General features: G+C 34.6%; 1 protein-coding gene across 5 annotated transcripts in view; it reads right to left on the bottom strand.

The window, feature by feature from the left end:
* LOC120423422 (uncharacterized) overlaps positions 1-22,890 on the bottom strand; it is a 206,576-nt gene that overhangs the window by 32,995 nt on the left and 150,691 nt on the right. For 4 of the 5 annotated variants that reach the window (XM_039587226.2, XM_039587227.2, XM_039587225.2 and 1 more), the window contains one exon: positions 19,234-19,278. The exons of the other annotated variant lie outside the window; for it this stretch is intronic. In XM_039587226.2, coding sequence (XP_039443160.1) covers positions 19,234-19,278 — 45 coding nt within the window. The remainder of the gene's footprint in view (positions 1-19,233; positions 19,279-22,890) is intronic. 5 annotated transcript variants of the gene reach the window in all.

Here is a 22,890-nt window from a genome sequence, read left to right as displayed (position 1 = left end):
TTGTCTCTCTCTCTTTCGTTCGTTGGGTCTGCTTCGTGTCTTTTCCACCTAGCTCTCTGTACGGTTGTGCCGTTTTCCCCACCCAAGCAACCCATGCCATGCGCTAGGAGAACCGAACCGAACCGCCGCCGTTATGCTCTCTAATGTTCTCCCTCGTTCGCTCTCACACCCTCTCTTTTTTTAATGATTGCAGCTGACTCGCTCTCCGGCCGTAATGTTGTACCCCCGGTTATGCTTCGGCTATGCTCTGACGATGTTTACGTTGCGGGCCCGAGACCGAGAAGACGAGCTTCTCGCGATTGTCACCCTTGGCTGGGTTTTCCCGACTTTTCCGACGCCGTTACATCGGCGCCACCTCCCCCCCCCGAGGACGAGGAAAAGAGAGCGGGGTTTAATCGGTTTATCAAGACCCCTGCCGCCGCGCCGTCTTCTCCGCCTCGTTGAAAGCATGTTCAAACTTCGAAATAGGTTGTCGCGCCATTGTGTCTTGTCTTCATAAAAGCGCGGCCGCACGATAAAGCTTTCGTGTGGAAAGTGCCAATGTGCTTTTTCTTTGCATGCAATTGCACGAGGGTGTGAAAAGTTGATGCTACGAAAACACATGGAACATTCTAGGTCGGCGGTGAAATGACAGTGCTGAGCCGAAAATGACATCAAAGTGAGCGCACAGCTTTCGAAAGGTTTGTCGGACGGCCGCTCTGTCTTTGATGTCAATGCGCACGGTGTTTTGGGCTTCAGGTGCTCGCTTACTTAGCGTCTAATTATTGGCTTGTATTCAAATTTTGGTGAGACAAAGTTTTAATGATTTGAATTCAAGCTGAATACTTTCTGGAGCGATGACTTCATGTCTGTCATCATTTCTCTTGTTGTGGTGTTTTTCAATGAAAAAATAGTCAACATTGAATCTTTTAATGAAAAAAATATATTGGATGAAAAGGCCTTTTATTTTTTAAGTTTTCCGTGACCGTATGATTTTTTTTTCTGAACACTGTTTTTCCACTTCGTTTTGTTTTGTTTTTCAACATTATTTCACGGAAAAGCTGACCAAGTCAAATCCACAAATCTGTAGGATATTTCAAAAGGCCTGACTTATGATTTCAATGGGGTCATTCTCCGTAATTTTAGTCCCTGATTACGAATCGGAGGTCCATTTTTTATAACTCGTGATGGGTGAGGACACGTTTTTCAGTGATTAGAAGTTCGAAACCGAGAAGAGATATACATTTTAATGGCGTTCTCAAAATTCCGAAAAAAAATCATGTAATTTTAATCAAATTTTTTTTTATTCGCTGCCATGAATTTAAGTGTCAAAAATCTAGAGACATGTAATTTAATGGGAAATTTAACATACTTTCGAATCTGCAACAACACATAGAGGTCATTTTTTTTTTCGTTTAGAACATCAATGTTTTATTTTGCAAGGTTTTCTGTGCGACTCGCGAGCTGGTTTTGAAATATTGTAGAATCCGGCCCACCTAGAAATCCTCATGTTATTTTCTCTAGACAAACGAATAACAAAATTTCTTTCATAAAGAAAAATGTTTAAAAAAGTAATAAATCTTATCAAAAATGAGAATTACACTTGGAATTAAAATTCAACCTACAAAGTTTCTAAGAATTTGGAAAGTATTAAATAAGCGCTATGTGATTTTCGACAATTTTTTTTTAAATGTTAATAGTTTTTTTTTTTAATAAATGAACTGACGAAACAATAATGAAAACTTTCAAACCTTTGATTAAATTTAAATTCTTAATACACATGTGTATCAAAAAAGAAACTTTAATTTACTTGTAAACCACGATCAGGGATGGAATAATCGCAAAAAAATCAATTTCGCTAGCGAACTTTCTTCACCCGCGAAAGAGAGAGGAGGCAAATCACGCAAAAGAAAATCGCTCCCGAAATTCTCCAAGAAAATCAATCTGCGGATGATTTTTTGTGAATTTCCTTGTCAGCACCACTTAAAAATGTTTATTGAACTTTGTTTACACACATTGCCCATCTACAAAATGTGACAGGTCATTTTTTGACGTGTGACGTTACACTTGCAAGTGTAGTAGTGAAAAAGATGTTCCGCCGAATAATCAAGATGAGGATTTTTTTAGATTCATTTTACCGATCTTTCGTGCGCGAGAGAGGAGAGCCATGCTCCCTACGGATTTTTTCTCTTGATGAACGTCCAATGATTTTCTTTTGATGATGATTATTCCATCGCTGACCACGATGCTAAAAATGCTGGTAACATCAGAAATATTGTTTAACAGTTCTAAAAATCATTTGGATTATAAGTACTACTTCGGATCATCCTGCAAATTTTCAAAATTTAATTCAAATTAAATCATCAAAAAGTATTAATTTAAAAACTGACATCAATACAACAAAGAAGCGGTAATACAATACTATCCATCAAGCAGAAGATCAAAAATAAATTCGTTACAAGGAAACATTTTAAACCACTATTAATTTTGTTTTGGAAACGAACGAATTAGAATTTTTTGTACTTATTTGAATATTTCACCATAATACCATTCAAAAAGGAATTATTATCGTTTAAAGTACATCTAACTTTTAATTGAGAAATTAGGTTAATTTATACTTTTTTTTATTACAAAATAATTTGAATTTACTGCCCCGGATTGCATAAATATCCCATATGCATTGTCATCACTTTTGAGTCATTGATGCAGTTCGGTTCAAATTCGTGTGCTCTTTCAAAAAAGCTTAAAACATTCAGTACTTTTTTTTTCTAGAAATCAGGAGGAATTCCAGTTTTTTCGTGAAAACTTAACACGTAGCCTTATGTGTGGGACAAACTTGCAGTGCGTTTTTCACAGCTTGCAGTTTTTGCAAATGGGACATTTGTGCTAACATGAGCAGTTTAGTACCACAAAAAAACAAGATCTGTTTAAAAAATTTCAAACAAATTTTATCTGAAATTGCTCTGCATTTCAAGCCGACAGTAAATAATAAATAAAGGCAAACATAGTTTCAAAATTTTGCAGGAATATCCCAAGAAATATTGAGTTTAAAAGAATGAAATTTGGCTTTTGAACAGGTTTCAAACATTTTCTTGTTAAATTTCCCAATACGAACAAAAAAATTAAAGGATGATAAAGTTAAAATTAATGTAGTTTTCATTATTATTTCACTTTTCAAATCTTTATTTAAAACTTTAAAAAATGGTGTCAAAAAATCAACAGTCAATCAACTGTCAGTTCAACATGCTTTTTTTTTGAATATTGAAGCATTAAACGCAAACTATTATTGCTAGCAATATTTCAAGGCGATCATTATATATGACATTTGTAAATATGCTATAAAAGTAATTACTTAATTAATAAAGATTAAGCTGGAATATTCTTCTATTGATTGTTTAACAGCCTGGTCGAAATGATTGGTGATGTGTAGATTTGAAAGAGTAATGGAATCGAATTAAATGATAATTATTTTTTTGCGCAGGAAATTTCATTGAAGCCAATTTAGGCCGCTGCAAAAAAATTTTAAAGTTTATATCGCCCCCTTCAATATTTGTACCCATTTCAGTGCTGAAAAGTAGAACTTTCAGCATTTATTTTGAAAAGTGTTGCTATTCGATTCTGTTATTTTTGGTACAGAAAAGTAGGCTATTTCGTCGTTCAAGAATGACAGGAAAAGTAAGTAGTTCCACGACAGAATTGCAAAAATGCATTTTTCGGCATTGATAATCATATTTAGCATGTTTGGGCTGGATTAAAAATATTTTGAATTTTTATGAAATTCCAATGCACAGCACAGCAAAACTTTTTTTTTTCGCAAAAAATAAAATTTTCCTCAATACATATATATTTTGGAAACTAATGATTGCAACACAACTGGACAGGTGTATAATGCATTTTAAAACACTTTTTTCATTCAAATGTTGAAACCATGGCTCGTAAATTCAACTTTTAAACTTTTTTATTTTCTGCCCCCCCTCCCCCCCCCCTCGACTTTGGTCAGAGGCGAGGGACATAAACTTCAAAAAATATTCGCAACGGCCTTATTAGAAAACAATGAAATGGAAATAATTTTTTGAAAAATATTAACAAATTTTAATGAAAAAGTTGTGCAAAAATAAAGATTATAAAAATTCCACATTGACTTGTATGTGACTTATATTTTCTGCGGCCCGCGATACTTCGAAAAATTACCAAAACGGCCCGCTAGGTTCTGCTGGCTGGACCACTGTACTACACCATTAATCGCAACACTTGCTTAGAGCGTATCCTAGACCTCATGCATACTGAAAAATAGTCCAACATTGTATGTAGTTTTAGGATAGGCTGCCTACATTTTTTTCAAGTTTTTATGATTTGACTCACTTTTTTTCGACAAAAATGCCGACATTTTTCCAGCTCCCTCCTTTCAAACGTCATTGTAACCGTCATATCCATCTCGATCCAATTTCTTTCACCAAAAGAAACGACCATGTTTCGTGCAAGAAAAAAAAATGAGCTCGAACAAAAAGCACGAGCTGGTTCGGTTCGCACAACATTCCTGCGCGTTCCCGGGGCAACAACACCGCCCTGACTGACTGACTGACTCTGACTCTAACTAATTGGATCATAAAACTATACAACGGCCAAACCGCAATTTTGTATAAATTTTCCTCATCCTTTTTCTCTGCTCTCTCAGCCTCAAAAACAGTGATATTCTTAACTTTATTACAACTGTTCAGCACACACCACGCCGGTACTTATGGTACACTCTACCTCTTCTTGCGTTGTGACCCTTTAGGTTCTGGTGTGTGTGTGTGTGGAGTACTGGCAATAATAAAATTTAAGGGAAAAATAATAAGCAGCTCAAGCGCTACTACCCGTCTAGAAACGGGGGAAACGGCTTAAAAAGTGAGGTTAGGGGGCCAGGAGGAGAAACAAGAACAAGCTATCCAATAACAATACTGGAAAGCCATAATATTATAACAAATTATGCTCGTCTCGTCGGGATTCTCCTCTCCAAGCGGCTCTGGGAGATGGATTCGTCGCCGTTGTTGGCTGCGCCGCCGTGCAAAACGTACAATAAAAATCATAATATAATTTACGATCTTGCTCACCGCGAAACGGCCAAGTGTTTGCCGGCGATGAAGAAGCACAGCAAAAGAGGCTGTTTGGATATATATTGGGGTGCTTTTGATGGACAATCCTGGAGTGTCAGGTCAGGGAGGGCGATGAGGCTTTCTTCGCGAATTCTCCTCGGTCACGGATGGTTGAGTTTCTTGCTTTTGACGCAGTCACTTCTTGAGCGGGGAATTGGCAGGATTTGTGTGAATGAGGGACATATTTAATGTAATTAAGAATAGTCAAAATAACTTTAAAAAATGCAATTTATAATTTTTGAAACAAACATACACGATTATTGCTTCATTTGTATCTTTTTATTTCAAGATTATTGCTCTTGGTAGAGTTAGACAAATCCCATTTCATGTACTACCTCTGTATTCAAATTTCGTTTCTCAAACTTGACTTACTGAACATTTTTGTAAAATTACAGAGAAATATGGTCATCAGTCAGTAAGTAACAAACTTCACTTTACTGCTACCGTTATAATAGGCAAACCATTACTGGAACCATCCAATCGAGGCGGGCAACATAAATGGCGAAAACTTTGAAACAAATCAAAATCTTAAAATATAACAAAACCATTCAACCCCACCCCCCCCCCCTCCCCCCACCCTCCTAAACCAACATACCGGCAATAACCCAGTTAAAGCTGTTGCCTCCTCCCACGAACAGCCAACGCCATATCATCATTGGTTAGTTCAATTACGGGTTGGAACTAAATCCACCACCAATGCCCGGTTTAAAGCTTAATGGCTGGCTAATGGCTAATGGTCGAGGGAGAGAGAGGCAAACAAAAAAATAAATAAATAAATGTTTTGTGTTACAACCACAACCTTGTCTCAACCTTGTGGTTGAGTTGGTCTCTTTCTAACTAGTATGTAAATGATTGTATGTAAGTTAACGGTATCGAACGGAGCTATCAAAGCACAGTTCCTTTCACTAGGGTGTGGGTGGGTTTATTTTAACCGGTAATCAATTACTGACACCAACGAAAGAAAATTATTCAATGAGATAAGCATTATTTACAAGGCAACTGTGAATTGAAAATTGATAAATTGATTGAAGTTTGAACAGTGAAAAACAATTTCAGACATCACGTTTATTAATTTGTTGTGTCAGGAGGCTGCATGATTTTTCATTTGAAAAAGCTGCAGCAGCTAGTTCAATTCAATTTTCTTTATTTTTGTGAGTATTTAATGGTATTTTCTAGCACTGTTGAAATAGATTTTCACTTTTTTCACTCATAGAATTCTCTCATTGAGCAGCTTTGAAATATTTTTGTTCATGTTTTGAATATGAGCCCTACTTAATTAATTAATTTTTGAACAAGAAATTTCATGTGAGTTTTCAAATGCTTTCAAAATGGGCAGTTCTTTAAATTATTTCCTATTTATAATTTCCTTTGAGTTTGTTGAGGATTGTTTCAATCATGAGTTGTTATTTATTAATGACCAGATCTTCTTTTGAAAATTAATGATCATTTGAATTTTTATAAACCCGAGCAAAAAAATATATACATATTTGTGATGTTTTGAATTCATTCAAATATTTTTGAGATTTTTGCAACTTTTAAACATTACTTGAAGTTTGATAGATGGTTGAGTATTCAAATGTCATTTTGGAATGTTTTTGTTTTCTTTCAAATAACATTCGTTTCTTTTACAAAAATGGTTGAAAGAAATGCATTGATTATTTGTAAATGGTGTGAAAGAAAAAAAAACTTCTTTGACATATGTGCATTGATACCATTTTGTTGAAAATTTAAAGAGGGGAATGAGGTTCTTGAAAAATAGTCAAGGGGGTAATGAATCGATAAAGGTTGAGGTACACTGCCCATGTTCGCATAAATGTCCCATATGCAAAAACAGCAAGCTGAGATAAACGCATTTGAGCAATTCTCTACCAAAACCGGAAATGGATTTTATTTGTATTTTTTGATTTGGCTCAAACTTTGTGGGGGCCTTCCCTATGACCAAAGAAGCCATTTTGCATCATTAGTTTGTCCATATAAATTTCCATACAAATTTGGCAGCTGTTCATACAAAAATGGTACGTAAATATTCGAAAATCTGTAACTTTTGAAGGAATTTTTTGATCAATTTGGTGTCTTCGGCAAAGTTATAGGTATTGTTGAGGACTATTTAGAAAAAAATAGGTACACGGAAAAAAAAATTTCCCGATTTTTTTATTAACTTTTTTTTCACAAAAACTCAAATTCCCAAAATACGTATTTTTTGATTTTCGAGATTTTTTGATATGTTTTAGGGGACAAAAATCCGCAACTTTTGAGCTATAGAGAAACATGGTCAAAAAATCTGCCGCCGAGTTATGATTTTTTGAAAAACTGGTGATTTTTGGAAAAAATCGAAATTTCATACATACAATTTTTTTGACCTCATTTTTTTATGCAAAATTGAATTTGCAATCGAAAATTACTTTACAGATTTTTTGATAAAGGGCCCCGTTTTCAAGATATAGCCACCGAAAGTTTGATTTCAGCGAAATATTTGCAGTTTTGCGATTTTTAAAAATAGTGACCATGAGTGACCATTTCTAAAAATATTTTTTTTGAAAAGTTCAGAAAATTTGCTATAAAATTGTCTAAGAGACATTGAAGATTGGACCTCTGGTTGTTGAGATACAGCGGCTTAAAGAAAAAGAAACACGAAAATTGAAGTTTTCTAAGTCTCACCCAAACAGCCCACCATTTTATAATGACGATATCTCAGCAATTAATGGTTCAATTTTCAATGTTAATACATGAAACATTCGTGAAATTTTCCGATCTCTTCGAAAAAAATATTTTGAAAAAAATTAAATCAAGTCTAACATTTTAAATGGGCATAATATTCAATGTTTGGCCCTTTTAAAATGTTAGTCTTGATTTAATTTTTTTCAAAATATTTTTTTCGAAAAGATCGGAAAATTTCACGAATGTTTCATGTATTAACATTGAAAATTGAACCATTAATTGCTGAGATATCGTCATTAGAAAATGGTGGGCTGTTTGGGTGAGACTTAGAAAACTTCAATTTTCGTGTTTCTTTTTCTTTAAGCCGCTGTATCTCAACAACCAGAGGTCCAATCTTCAATGTCTCTTAGACAATTTTATAGCAAATTTTCTGAACTTTTCAAAAAAAATATTTTCAGAAATGGTCACTCATGGTCACTATTTTTAAAAATCGAAAAACTGCAAATATTTCGCTGAAATCAAACTTTCGGTGGCTATAACTTGAAAACGGGGCCCTTTATCAAAAAATCTGTAAAGTAATTTTCGATTGCAAATTCAATTTTGCATAAAAAAATGAGGTCAAAAAAATTTTATGTATGAAATTTATATTTTTCCAAAAATCACCAGTTTTTCAAAAAATCATAACTCGGCGGCAGATTTTTTGACCATGTTTCTCTATAGCTCAAAAGTTGCGGATTTTTGTCCCCTAAAACATATCAAAAAATCTCGAAAATCAAAAAATACGTATTTTGGGAATTTGAGTTTTTGTGAAAAAAAAGTTAATAAAAAAATCGGGAAATTTTTTTTTCCGTGTACCTATTTTTTTCTAAATAGTCCTCAACAATACCTACAACTTTGCCGAAGACACCAAATTGATCAAAAAATTCCTTCAAAAGTTACGGATTTTCGAATATTTACGTACCATTTTTGTATGAACAGCTGCCAAATTTGTATGGAAATTTATATGGACAAACTAATGATGCAAAATGGCTTCTTTGGTCATGGGGAAGGCCCCCACAAAGTTTGAGCCAAATAAAAAAATACAAAAAATAAAAATGGTCGAAATCGGCCGGTTTTGTAGAGAATTGCTCATATTTGAACTTTGTCCCACACATAAGGCTACATGTTAAGTTTTCGCGAAAAAATTGGATTTCCTCCTGATTTCTAGAACAAAGTACTGGATGTTATAGGCTTTTCTGAAAGAGCACACGATTTTGAACCAAACTGCATCAATAACTCAAAAGTGATGAAAATGCATATGGGACATTTATGCGATCAGGGGCAGTCAGTGGTACCAAAAAAGGAATTTATTTATTTAGTTATGAAATTCTATGTATTAACGTAGAATTCATAAATTTATAAATAAATTTTGAAGATGTAAAGAGGTTCAAATTTTGATTTGAGGGTTAGAAGACATAAATAATTTTAAAAGAAGGGGTAATTTGTATGAATTTTATTATTTGGTAAAACAATAACAATATACATTTCTGGCAAATGTATTTCTGGGGAATGTATTTAAAAATACTCTACTTAAATTTCCAGTCAGTTTTTCATTCATCATATCATGGATAAGCGTCTCATGACATAAGCAAGGATTTTACCTTTGGAAAAATCACATGAGCTTGTTCGCCGGAATGACTTTCGCAGATTTTCCCGATAAGCAACCAAGGAATGAATAATGTCGAGTTTCTTTCTTTCCATACATTGCCCTTATACTTTGCATTCATATTATATTTAGTGTTATTTATATAAAAAAAAACGAGCAAAACAATAAACCATTAAAAGACAAACTGCTGCAGGTTTTGCCATAAAACTGCCACTAGGTATATGGTGTATAGTTGGAAGCAGCCGTGCGTTAACGTTTGAAGGAAAATGAGTCAGAGAGCAAAAGGAGAAAGGAGGGGCGTTTGGGAGGTGGGTGGGGGGGGAGGTCATATAAATTTTGATGTGCACTTATGTATAAATTGTACCACACACGTGAGTGAGCGCTACTATTTAATGAATCTAACTGGCTCGCCTTTAAAAACTTCTCAGCTGCTTTTCGTACCAATAAAATAAAATGAAGTGCAGCAAACTTCAAGGGAGAGCTGCTGAAAAGAAAAAAAATCCACTTGCGGACATTATTTACCCACAAGGCAGCCAGCCAGCCAGCGAAAGCTATAAAAATTAATTAGCATATGAAACTCAGCCCACTTCCGTTCAATTATATTGTTGTTTGCATTTACGCCCCCTCCTCACACCACTCTCGGGAAGGGCCGCACTCACTTTTCCCGGCATTTTTGGCTTTAGGGGTTGTTTTTATTTCACTTATGCTGCTAAGAAACTTCAAATCGCACATGTGCATCAACATTTGAAATTATTTTTGTTGCTAATTGGTTGAAATTTGTTTCTCTTGTTTTCCACTTTCAGCCCGAATGTCCTCGGAAAAGGGGAGCAAAATTCAATTGAATTCACTGGAAACGAAAATGATTTACAGGTTTCCATTAAAAAGTGGTTTATAATAAAACTGAACACGCTAGAAGAATTCGTTCCGCGCCTGAAAATGACATTAAATCGCTCCTCTTAAAAGTATTGAATACCGACTATCAAATCAGCGTCTCAGACAGAGCAAAAAAAAAGAGACTCATCGGATTAAGTGCCTCGTCCCAATCATAAAAATTATTGAAATGGAAGCCATAAAAAAGGCCTCACCGTGCAAGATTTTCTACCGCGGAAGGTTATGAGAAATGCGATATTTTTTTACAGGCTCTGTGTGCAACAATTCTAACGATCGCGAAGATGAACAAGAACATGGTGCTTATTTTGCTGCTAAATAGTTCTATCTTTTCCCCTTCCATGCATGAAATTTTTGAGATAGTGGAATAAATGTTTAAATAAAAGGCAAAAATTGCATTTGCTTGAATCATTTCTAACAAAAATAAAAAAATATGACGTCTAATTCTCAACTTAAATCGCAAATTTTGGTGAAAAAACAGTGAATTCTCAGTCTAAAAAAAAAAAAAAAACGAAAAGTTCAACGTTTGATACAACATTATATTTTTACGTACTTTTTTCTATTTTTTTTATTTTCTTCTTAATATTTTAGGTTTCACGAAAATGAAATAAAAATATCAAATTGCTGGTTTTATTTTAAATCTTAAATCTAAAATAATAAAACAACAAAACCGATTTGTTAAAGTTTTAAAAAAGTAAAGAAAGAAAAAACATGGCATCACATGTCCTGTCAGCTGGTTATGAATTCGGAGAAACACAAAGTCCAAAAAAAATTTCAATGTTATTAAAATTAGGAGAGTAGAGCAATGACCTACAACCTAAATCCATGAGAGGAAGGTACCAACCACCTTAAGGTATAAACTAACCATAAGTTGGTAATGTTTTTTCAAATGATATTTTCAATATGACTTTAATTGATTTCGTTTTGTGTGTTTCTCTTTGTATATGAATTTCGTTTATACTGATGTTAAATTTTCTGAGCTTTGTCCTTAAAATATTCAAAATTAACCCTCTACAATCCAATCCCATCTCTAGGTGGGCTTCGATTTAAAAATCAAATCAAATTTTCAACCAATGTTTGATCATTGAAAAACATTGGAAAAAAAGGTTGGAAGGTTGACTTTTTTGATGTGACCTTGTGAATATTTTTAAAATATATTATTTGTTAGGGTCAACATTGGCTGTGTGTTTTACTAACATTTCTTTTATTTTGTGTTAAAAATATGTATGCAGTAATTTTTATAATGCCCCTTTATGCATTTTTATACAAAACCAGGAAAACAGACAAAAAAAATAAAAAGTGACTTAAAATCCCGATTTAATGTCACCAAGGGGTGAAATAGAGCCTTTCTCACAATATGATGAAGAAAATCCAACAAAAAAACAAAACAAACCTACTGTGCGTAACCGCTCTTCAACCGCCATAACGCGCTCATTTTTTTGCCCCTCAACAAGATAGTTTCATCCCCCCAAAAGCCCCAACACCAACGTTTCGCGCTCCTTCTTAGGAAATATAAACACGACCCTCGAATGTATGGAAATATGCACAATGTGCAGCTTTTTACGACTTTTCGGAAATTTTCTGTTTGCAACGCTTGATGTGTGTTAGTCTTGAGTTTTGAGCTCCTCGTCAGCAGGGAGCCCCGACAACAACAACAACGACTGACGAAGACGAAACGTCAGCAGAGCACTTTCCTTGAAGATTCTTCCTCAACCGGCGGCGGCTTCGTCACCGCCGGCCGTCGCCGACTCTCGGTAGTAAAACCCTCCAAAGTGTGTGTGTGTGTGTGTGTGTGAATTTTACGAGCATGAAACTTTTTGATTTATGCATACGGGAAATACAACGGCGGCCACGACCCCCCGATGATGCGATGTCTGTCAGGACCGGCGAAGTATCCTTTTCCGTGGTTTGCGTGGTGCGGCTCCTAAACACAATAACAGGAACGCGGTGAGGTCGGTTGTGTTTCCGGAGATTCGTTGTGTGTGCTTTGTTTGGGTGGAGCAAGGATGCGAACATTTGAAATAAAGATGAACTTGGGGAATCGCAAACAATCCAGCTAATGAGAGCCTTTTGTAGCGCGAGTAAGAGTTTATAGAGTCATATTTGATATTTTTATGGATGCGGAATAGAGTTGGGAAAATATTTGCTGCTTTGACTGACAGTAAAAAATGCATCAATGCATACAGAGAAGACGAAGATTTATTGAATCCAACGAACATTCAATTTGGCAGCTGCCCATACAAACATGTTTTATGACAATTCGAATATCTGTATCTTTAGAAGGAATGTTTTGATCGATTTAGTGTCTTCGGCAAAGTTGGAGGTATGGATAAGGACTACACTGAAAAAATATGATACATGGTAAAAACAATTTGGGTGATTTTTAATTTCACTTTTTGTCACTAAAACTTGATTTGCAAAAAACACTATTTTAATTTTTTTTCATTTTCTGATATGTTTTAGGGGACATCAAAAGCCAACTCTTCAGAAATTTCTAGAATGGGCAAAAAATCTTTGACCAAGTTATGAATTTTTGAATCAATACTGATTTTTTCGAAAAATCGAAATATTGGTCGCAAATTTTTTTCAATTTTATTTTTCGATGTAAAATTAAATTTGCAATCAAAAAGTACTTTAGTGAAAATTTGATAAAGTGCACCGTTTTCAAGCTACAGTGAAACCTCTTTTTACGCGGTGCGTTACGTTTTTCTAATTTGTCGATTTCTCTGGAACGACGCAACATTTTTGCAATCTTTTAGAAGCAATTTGTAGGTTTTGTTCAGATCTACAAAACGCTGTTTGAAGCTTCCAAAAATATTGCATGGTTTAAGAGAAATCTACGAAACAAAAAGCGTAACGCCACCGCGTAAAAAGAGGTTTCTCTGTATAGCCATTTTTAGTTTTTTTTTGAAAATTGTAGCTGTTATTCATTTTTTAAAATTAGTTGATGTTTGCTTACTTTTGAAAAAATATTTTTGAAAAGCTGAAAAAATTCTCTATATTTTGGTTTTTTAAATTTTTTTGATACGACCCTTAGTTGCTGAGATATTGCCATGCAAATATTTAAAAACAGAAAAAATGATGTTTTCTAAGTCTCACCTAAACAACCCACCATTTTCTAATGTCGATATCTCATCAACTAATGGTCCGATTTTCAATGATAAATTATGAAACATTCGTGAAATTTTCTGATCTTTTCGAAAAAAATATTTTAATTTTTGTTTAACCAGGACTTAAATTACAAAAGGACGTAATATTGAAAGTTTGACCCTTTTGCAATGATAGTCTTGATTTAACAATATTGAAAATATTTTTTTCGAAGAGATCAGAAAATTTCACGAAGGTTTAATATTTTAACATTGAAAACCGGACCATAAGTTGCTGAGACATCGACATTAGAAAATGGTGGGTTGTTTGGGTGAGACTTAGAATACATCAATTTTTCTGTTTTTAAATCTTTGCATTGCAATATCTCAGCCATTAAGGGTCGTATAAACAAAGTTCAAAAAAGCCAAATATAGAGAATTTTCTCAGCTTTTCAAAAATATGTTTGTCAAGAATGGGCGAACATGGGCACTAATTTAAAAAAAGAATAACTGCTACAATTTTCAAAAACAATACCTAAAAATGGCTTTAACTTGAAAACGGTGCACTTTATCAAAATTTCACAAAAGCACTTATTGATTGCAAATTTGATTTTACATCGAAAAATGAAGCTGAAAAATTTTTGCGACCAATGTTTCGATTTTTTGAAAAAATCAGTTTTGATTAAAAAATTCATAACTCAGTCAAAGATTTTTTGCCCATTCTAGAAATTTCTGAAAAGTTGGCTTTTGATGTCCCCTTAAACATATCAGAATTTGAAAAAAAAAATTAAAAACAGTGTTTTTTTTGGGAAATCAAGTTTTAGTGACAAAAAGTGAAATTAAAAATCACCCACATTTTTTTTAACGTGTATCATATTTTTTCAGTGTAGTCCTCATCCATACCTACAACTTTGTCGAAGACACTAAATCGATCAATACATTCCTTCGAAAGATACAGATTTTCGAATTTTCATAAATCATTTTTGTATGGACAGCTGTCAAATTTATATGGACAAACTAATGATGGAAAATGGCTTCTTTGGGCATACTGAAGGCACCAAAAAAGTTTCAGCCGGATTAAAAAAAAAAATCGAATGACCGAAATCTCAGAGAATTGCTCAGTAATGAAGACAAAACGATAAAATTTTTTTTTTAATTTTACGCAGAAAGTATAACAAAATGTTTCATACATAGCTATAATACAGCTGATGGTACAAATTTGTTCAATAAACTTTTTTTAAGTTATTTTATTGAAATTTAGATGTACAGCACCGCGAAAAAATATTTTTCGCAAGAAAATCGTCAATGGCCAAAGTCGAGGAACATAAACTTCAAAAAATATTTGCAACGGCCTATTTATTTTTTGGCTTAGGAAAAAAAAAATGAGAGAGAGGGGAGGGGGGGAGGACTAGAAATAAAATTTGCATTGGCCTTATGGAGTTCACATTATTGGCTCTCTTATTGGTTCCAATGGAGTTGAAAAGATGCAGGTTGTTATGTTACACATGACCAATATGACAAACAACTTTAGACAAAACTCTTGATTGTTTTCATTAAATTTTAGAATGTACAGTTATTATTGGGTGCTAAAATTAAGCTTAAATTGCTGTATATCTTGTTCATAACTAAGGTCAATTTGGATGTGCCTTCTGAGTGCACTGTAAACAGTCAACGATATTGGTTCAAATTTAATGTCTACGGGAAGGTGATTCCAGCATTAGAAGCACTAAAACAAATAAGGATTTTTTATCTCTTGATTTTTTTTTTTAGAAGTTGTCAGCTAGGGCCCGATTTAAAAAAAATCGCAATTCAGTCTTTTTTTAATGTTTTCTGAATTACGATACATTTTAACATAAAATTTTAATCAAATTGGCCTCTTTTAGCCTTTTCCAACCATGAATTATGGATCACAGTTCGGAAATGGGCGTCAAAGTCTATACAAATATTGTCTTCAGTTTTTAATTTTTTCTAAATTTTCAACATAGCATAGCATTGGTGTCTACCCGTAGTTGCTACTCTGATATTGACCAGGACCTCTAAGAATTGCTCCGTGGACCACAGATGAATCATCACCAATCATCACCACTTCGCAACTTTCAAACGTCCCTATCATGCTAGTCAATCTCAGTGCCAGCCACGACCAGTGGTAAGATACGGAGAAGTGGATGGGAATTTTAGTCCGATATTTGAGAGATGAAGACCGCTAAATCGGTTGCGTCTACGACAAAGTATCACGTGAGATTTGAGGGGGTTAGTAAGATGGGTGTGAAGCCAGGATTCACCGTGGTAAGTGATGTGGCCGGTCAAAGTTATTTATAGTCCTTAATTCTTCGTATGTTCTTAGATTCATCTTGAAAGCTTTCCAATTCGGTTCACCAAGCTTTTTGTGGTGAATTTTGGTCGTGTTGAAAGTTCAATATTTGCCTAACAAGTATGCAACCAGTAAAGTTCTTGAATTCAACTTTGCATTCAATATTGCGCATTGTCCTGTTCTTAGGTTCACAGATTCCAATCAAGTTTCTTGGATTCTTATAGCATTCTAAATCCTTCGATTCAACTAAGCCTCGATGGTCTGGTGGTTAGCATTTTTGTCTGCTGACCCAAAGGACGGGGGATCGAACCCCGCTGCGAGCTGATGAATTTTTGTTCATATTCAGGTGTTCAGAATTCCTTCTTTCCAAATGGGAATCGAACCCAGAACCTTCCGCTTACAAAGTGAACAGCGTAACCATTCAGCCACGCCTTACCCCTATTTTTTCTAAATTTTCAACAGTAGCAAAACTTTTAAGACATTTCTTACACTTTTTGCTTCAAAATATGAATTAGAAATTAAAAAAAAAGCTTCGATTATGGTAGAGTGACAATAACTTTGGATGCAATATTTTAAGTACCAAACAAACAAATATAATAATTCTCACGATTTAACCTGAATATTTTTTAGATATGACGAGTGCTGAATCTCTTCGCAACGTGTTGCATGCAACATGTTTTACCAATCCAAAAAACACATTTGAATACGATTTTTCAGTAAAAAGTTAGAGTTGTTAGAAAAAAAAAATCATTGCAATAAACGCGTTGCATGGAACTAGTTGCAAAACTCGCTCTTGTCGTATCTATTTTACTCAAAATAACTGGGAAAAAATTGAGTAACAAAATAACAGAAAAGCTAATTATGAAATTTGTGATTTATATAAAGTTTTAATATTGTATGTGCCAGTTATATATCTGCTTTTTAGTTTTGCTGCTAATGAGTGTAGGTTAATGTTAATCGTGTGTTGCGAATTTTGCAACCTTTTCATCAATAAAATTAAAAAAAAACATCTTGAATTTTCATTTGACCTTTATTTTTTGTTCAGCCAGACTCAAAAGACATTAACTGCCCAAATTTTTTTTTCGAAAATATTTATTTTTCCCGTGTTTAGGAGGTCATTTTGAGCAACTTTTGTTCTACGAAAAACTTTACTTCTCTTGTTTTATGTTTTTCTTGTTTTATTTTTAGTATTTTAATTTGCATTTATCTTGTTCAGTTTATGTTTGTTTTTGGTAGTATTTGGCTTATTCTGCCACCTTATGTAATTCCATTTTGCCTATCTAATTTTTTCACGTTTTTACAGTTACTTTTTCAATTTTTTGCATGTTTTTCACATTTTCTCCTATAGAATGGCACCATCATCATTTAAATTGCAAAAAAATGCGTAGAGGCATAGTCTGGGACACTAGAAAAATTACTGCATACTTCTTTTTACTGAAAATATAGGAAATGTTAGTAAAAAACACAGCCAAAGTTGACCCCTAAAAAATTGACATTTTTAAAAACATTGGCAAAGTCACATAAAACAAGTTAAACTTCCAACCCTGAAATTTTCTAAATTTAAGAGTTTTTTCTTTCCAATGCTTTTTAAAGATCAAAAATCGGTTGGAAAATTGATTTTTGGCGATTTTTTAGATCGAAGCCCGTCTAAAGGCGGGGTTGGGTTGTAGAGGGTTAAGACAGATATTCAAATGTTTAATATATTTTCTATGTTAACAACGAATTATAGTTTTTTAAAATTATTGTATCGACTTTAAATAGTTTTAAATTTATTTGTGGGATATTCGCCTTGTTCCGGTGGGCGTACTGAGCCTAAACCCCAAAAAAGGAGCTGGCGCTTTGCATTTGAATTTTAAATGGGATTTAACCCGTAAAAAGCCTTTTTTCAAAAATTAAAAAATAAAATAAAAATGACATTTTTTGTAGAGCCCTTCAACAAAGTCTTTATCAAAAAGCATTTTTTACTTCTTTCCATGCCGGATTGAGATCTTTGGAGAAATTTTTAGTTTGTTTACATCACTATGAAAAAAGGTTTCCCAAAAAGTAGAGTCCAGGGTTCCGGATGGCCAAAGTATCCCAACAAAATCTGGAATATCTCAGATCAAATTATACCATATTTGATCTCCCTTTTGAAAGATAAAAATATAAACAAATCAATTATATCATTTGTAATTGAAAGCGTCCAATTTGGACAAGTTTACCGAAATATGCTCGAGAAAAAGGGGTGAAAATGACTACCCCAATGTTTGAGTGTCAATGACAAAACATAAAAGTCAAATATTAACAACAACGATCTCTTCCCACGAGAATATGACGCACCACCAACCAAGGTCATCCGCAGACCGTAAAAAGAAATAATCTAGTAAATTCCAACCCCATCAAATATCTATTGCCGTAAAACTGACCAATCCTCCGACAAGCGCGTCAAGAGACTCAACTTTGCACATTTTGCCCGAGGTACTTGGTAAAATTCTAGTGCGCATTATTTATCTACATCGCGATCGTTAAAGTGGCGCGATCGTAAAATCAAAAGGTAAATTGGTCATCAGCCCTGGTCAGTTCCCGTTTGCACACTAAAGATTACAAACTAGTCGCGATGTCAAATAAATAAAATTGAAACGGTCATATTCTTGGCCCCGTGTAGTGCCTGTGTTTAGCACCAAGTCGACACTAGGCCATATTAAATGTGGCTGCTTTTCAGCATTAAACCTTTTTTTTTTCGTTGTTTGTTGCGCGCGTTCCCAATGTGTAAGCAATAAAGTTTGGGTTCCAGTACTCGCGAGCGGGTTTTAATGGTCTTTACAGCCACGAAAATACAGGGAATATTCTGCACTTTGGTGGGGTGGCGGGATTTAGGGATCGGGTGGAGCGCCCCGTGTAAGAGAGGTCATCAAATTTTAACGACTCGTTCCTTGCCATATTTCAATTAAACCGATCACATGGCCGGGATAAAAAAAAGAAGAAGCCAGGATTCCTTCACCGAAACGCGCGTGTGCTCATTAAGGGAGACCCCGGCGCTGATCGAGCCCAATTTATCTGCGACCGTAAAAGTTACAAATGGTGCTTTAATTATTCAATAAAAGCTCCGAAAGCTCGCTACCAGTGAGTGGACATCAAAAAAGGGTGGCCGCCGCCGCCACAGCTCAAGTGAGGCACTTAAAGGCTGCAATGCGTGAAATTGGGCACGATTTTTTGTTTCTGGTTTTATTTTTGCGTTTTTTTTTGTTGTTTGTGGGTACGAGTTTCAGGTGGCAATTTAAACGTTGCAATAAAATATGAACTCCAATGACAAATGAAGCCGTAAAATTTCAATTTCGAGCACCTGATAACGAAGGCGGTTGCGGTTGGGTGGTTAGGGATAATCTGCTGCGGATGCTGGAAAGGGTCCTTCATTCAATATTTGGTGAGTAATTAACTTGTTCATAAAACACTGAAAAAGTATCGATTATCTGAGTGAATTATGACTGCTATTGAATCCTCTAAATGCGCTACACTTTGTAGAAATTATTCAAGACGACTTCTAGCACTCACCTGATCGAGAATCTGGACCGTGATGTACTCTGATGTTTGGAGGGACTGAAATGAAATAATGCGATGGAAATATGGTTAATGCTTACAAGAATTCAAAGTTATACTTGAAATTATGAAATTTCCAGCCCGAAATAAACCAACACAAGTTACTCAAGTCATGGCTCTCAAAAGTTTGTTTGTGCTTCGCAAACGAGAGCAAACATCTTTAAAAAGCAGTCAATAACATGTGAGCAAATATTTGCACACAATTCGACAATTCCACCATAAAAAAAACACCAAACTTAAGCAAACACTCTTGTTACGTCCGATTTCACTTTCCGAGACACGGTCTCCTTCCAAGATATGAAGGCCGCCATTTGACAACTAACACAATGTCTGCAAATGCAAACATAAAAATAAAAACGCGCCAAATCCGCCAGTTAACATGACAGGCGTCTGATGCGATGAATGCTGCCGATGCTGTCAGTTTTGAGGGGAAGTGAAAGCAAGTGAAGTGAGTGCAACCAAAGATGCATACCATTTCCGGGCATTTTTGATTTGTCGATGCTGCTGATGACTTTTTTGTAAACTACAAATTTTAACAATATATATAAAAAAAAAAAACCAAAATGCAATTTCAATTGGTACTTTTATAATACAGTTAGACCTCGCAAAGTGCGCAGGCGTTACGCTTTGTATTTCTTCGATAACTCTAAAACGACATTATATTTTTGCATTCTTTTTGATGCTAATTGTAGATTGGAACAAGACGAACAAATTGTTTTGAAAAGATTGTAAAAATATTACGCCGTGTTTGAGAAATCGACGAAATACAAAGCGTAACTCCTGCGCACTGTGCGAGGTTTAACTGTATTTGGGATTATGTCGGGTGATTTGTTTGGCAACACATAAGCTAATAGATTTTTATTTTATTGCTAAAAATTTGTGAAAAATTGGAAAAATGATTATAAAACATGGTGAAAAGCATAAAACAATAATTATAGTTTGTACGTTAGGATTAACACCATGATTAAAATTATCTTAGCAATCTGAATATATAAAAATCTATATCTCGTAAAGAAATTTTTTATGAGATTTGGTGTTTTTCAAAAAGATGTATTATAAAACAAAAAAGACTGCTGAGAAAAAAGAGTACATTGAAAAATTACTTAAAAAGTAAAATAATAAAAAAATATTTTTATTTCTTATATGCTTCAGGCTTGTCCTTTTTTTATTTTTTGTCCCTTGGCTCTGGTCAAGGTCGAGGGGGGTGAAGTTTTAGGATGGAACAAAATTTGGAACTTGTGTGATGATTTTTTTTAAATCGTTTTATTTTTCGGAAAATATCAAACAATATTTGACGAACAAAATTCTAAAATTCATGTCAAGGTGGGTTATTCTCTACCAACTCACACGAAATCGGGAAAAGTTGCCCCGACCCCTCTTCGATTTGCGTGAAACTTTGTCTTGAGGGATAACTTATGTCCCTGATCACGAATCCGAGGTGCCTTTTTTGATATCTCGTGACGGAGGGGCGGTACGACCCCTTCAATTTTTGAACATGCGAAAAAAGAGGTCTACATTGACCCAGAAGGGTTATTTTTTCATTAAGAACAACATTTTTCTTTTTAAAATTTCGTGTTTTTTCTAGCTTTGCAGGTTTATTTTTTAGAGTGTAACAATGTTCTACAAAGTTAAAGAAAACTTTTTTTCGTAACATCGCGATAACTCGTGATGTTTATAAGCAAACCCCTTATGTCTATATATCAACATTTTTGTAATTGTCTGCTCTACAACTTTGTAGAACATTGTTACACTCAAAAAAATAACCCTGCAGTGTTAGAAAAAACACGAAATTTTAAAATGAAAAATGTTGTTCTAAATGAAAAAATGACCCTTCTGAGTCACTGTTGATTCGAAAAGTACATTAAATTTCCCATAAAATGACATGTTCCAAAAAAATATTACAGTCGAGTAACGGAAAATGGCAGAGTTTTTAAAACGTTTTTAGTGTTTTTTCGATGAAAAATACGTTTTTTTTTGGAATTCTGAGTACGCCATCAAATCGGGCGTCTAATTTTACATAAAAGTCCCTTTGACACCAAATTTCTATCTCATCACCGCTTCAGGCTGCAAATTATTGAAAAACACCTCTTTTTCGCATGTTCAAAAATTGAAGGGGTCGTACCGCCCCTTCGTCACGGGATATCAAAAAACGGACCTCGGATTCGTGATCAGGGACAAAAGTTACCCCTTAGGACAAAGTTTCACGCAAATCGAAGAGGGGTCGGGGCAACTGCTGTGTGAGTTGGCGGAGAATTACCCAGGTACAAAATTCAAATTGCAATTGAAAATGACATAACCAGGGATGGAATAATCGTACAAAAATCAATTTCGCTAGCGAACTTTTTTCACCCGCGAAAGAGAGAGGAGGCAAATCACGCCAAAGAAAATTGCTCCCGAAATTCTTCAAGAAAATCAATCTGTTGATATTTTTTTGTGAATTTCCTTGTCAGCACTACTTACAATATTTATTTCACTCTTTTTACACACATTGCCCATCTGCAAAATGTGACAGGTCGTTTTTCGACGTGTGACGTTACACTTGCAAGTGTAGTAGTGAATAAGATGTTTCGCCGAATAATCAAGGTAATGATTTTTTAGATTTCTTTTACCGATCTTTCGTGCGCGAGAGAGGAGAGCTATGCTCCCTTCGGATTTTTTCTCTTGATGAACGTCCAATGATTTTCTTTTGATGATGGTTATTCCATCGCTGGAATAACAAATTTTTTGATAACGTTCTCAACTAAAAGTTATTTTCTTATTAAAATTTAAAAACATTTTTTACTTTGTTGATGTTGATAATCGATCCCTGAGATACGGCCTCTTAAAGCTTAAATTTTGTGAAAAATAAGTTTTTCCTCAGTGGCTTCTAACTAACCTTAAAGTTATTATGTTGGAAACTAGTAGATCAATGTTGTGAAGTTTTTTTTTCTGGCCAAAATCGAAAGAAGGCAAACAAAAATAAAAAATGTTCAAAAATTTATATTAAGAGCCATGGTTTTGACTGTTTTCACGTGATGGTGCGAAAACCTTCAGGATCGCTCGAATTTCGATAGGTTTTTTGCCCCTTGAACAATTTTCATACAGTCGACTCTCTGGCTGTCGATCTTCTCGATATCAATATTGCTTCTGCTATCAATACATTTTTCAGTCCCTTCAAGAAGCATTCTTTGATTTTTCGTTTTATAATTTGATAACTCCCGTTCATGACGGTCCCTTCAATATCGACAACGAGAGCTTCCACTGTACAACAAAAAAGAACCAAAAATTATTTATGACGTTTTTATCCAGCGTCTACTGGTCTTCAACGTTCTAAGAGACAACATTAACTATAGCAGCATCCGTGAACTGGTTCATTTCAACGTTCCAGCACGTCAAGGACACAGGAACAACCCACCACTGCTTAGTATCACGTGGCACCGAACGGTTTATGGCCATCACAACCCGTAAGATGTTTGTTCTAGAAAGATTAATGACGTTCATTCATGTTTTGATTTAATTGTGTTTAAAAATGTGTTTAAATCTAGAATTAGTTCATAGTTTTTTTAAAGAAAGTAGCCTGTGCATCATATTGATGGAGGTGTCAACAAATAAATATAAAGATAAATTATCTGA

The sequence above is a fragment of the Culex pipiens genome, chromosome 1 (assembly GCF_016801865.2).
Source record: "Culex pipiens pallens isolate TS chromosome 1, TS_CPP_V2, whole genome shotgun sequence".
In the NCBI taxonomy this organism is placed as follows: domain Eukaryota; kingdom Metazoa; phylum Arthropoda; class Insecta; order Diptera; family Culicidae; genus Culex; species Culex pipiens.
This window is presented reverse-complemented; position numbering and strand designations above follow the sequence as displayed.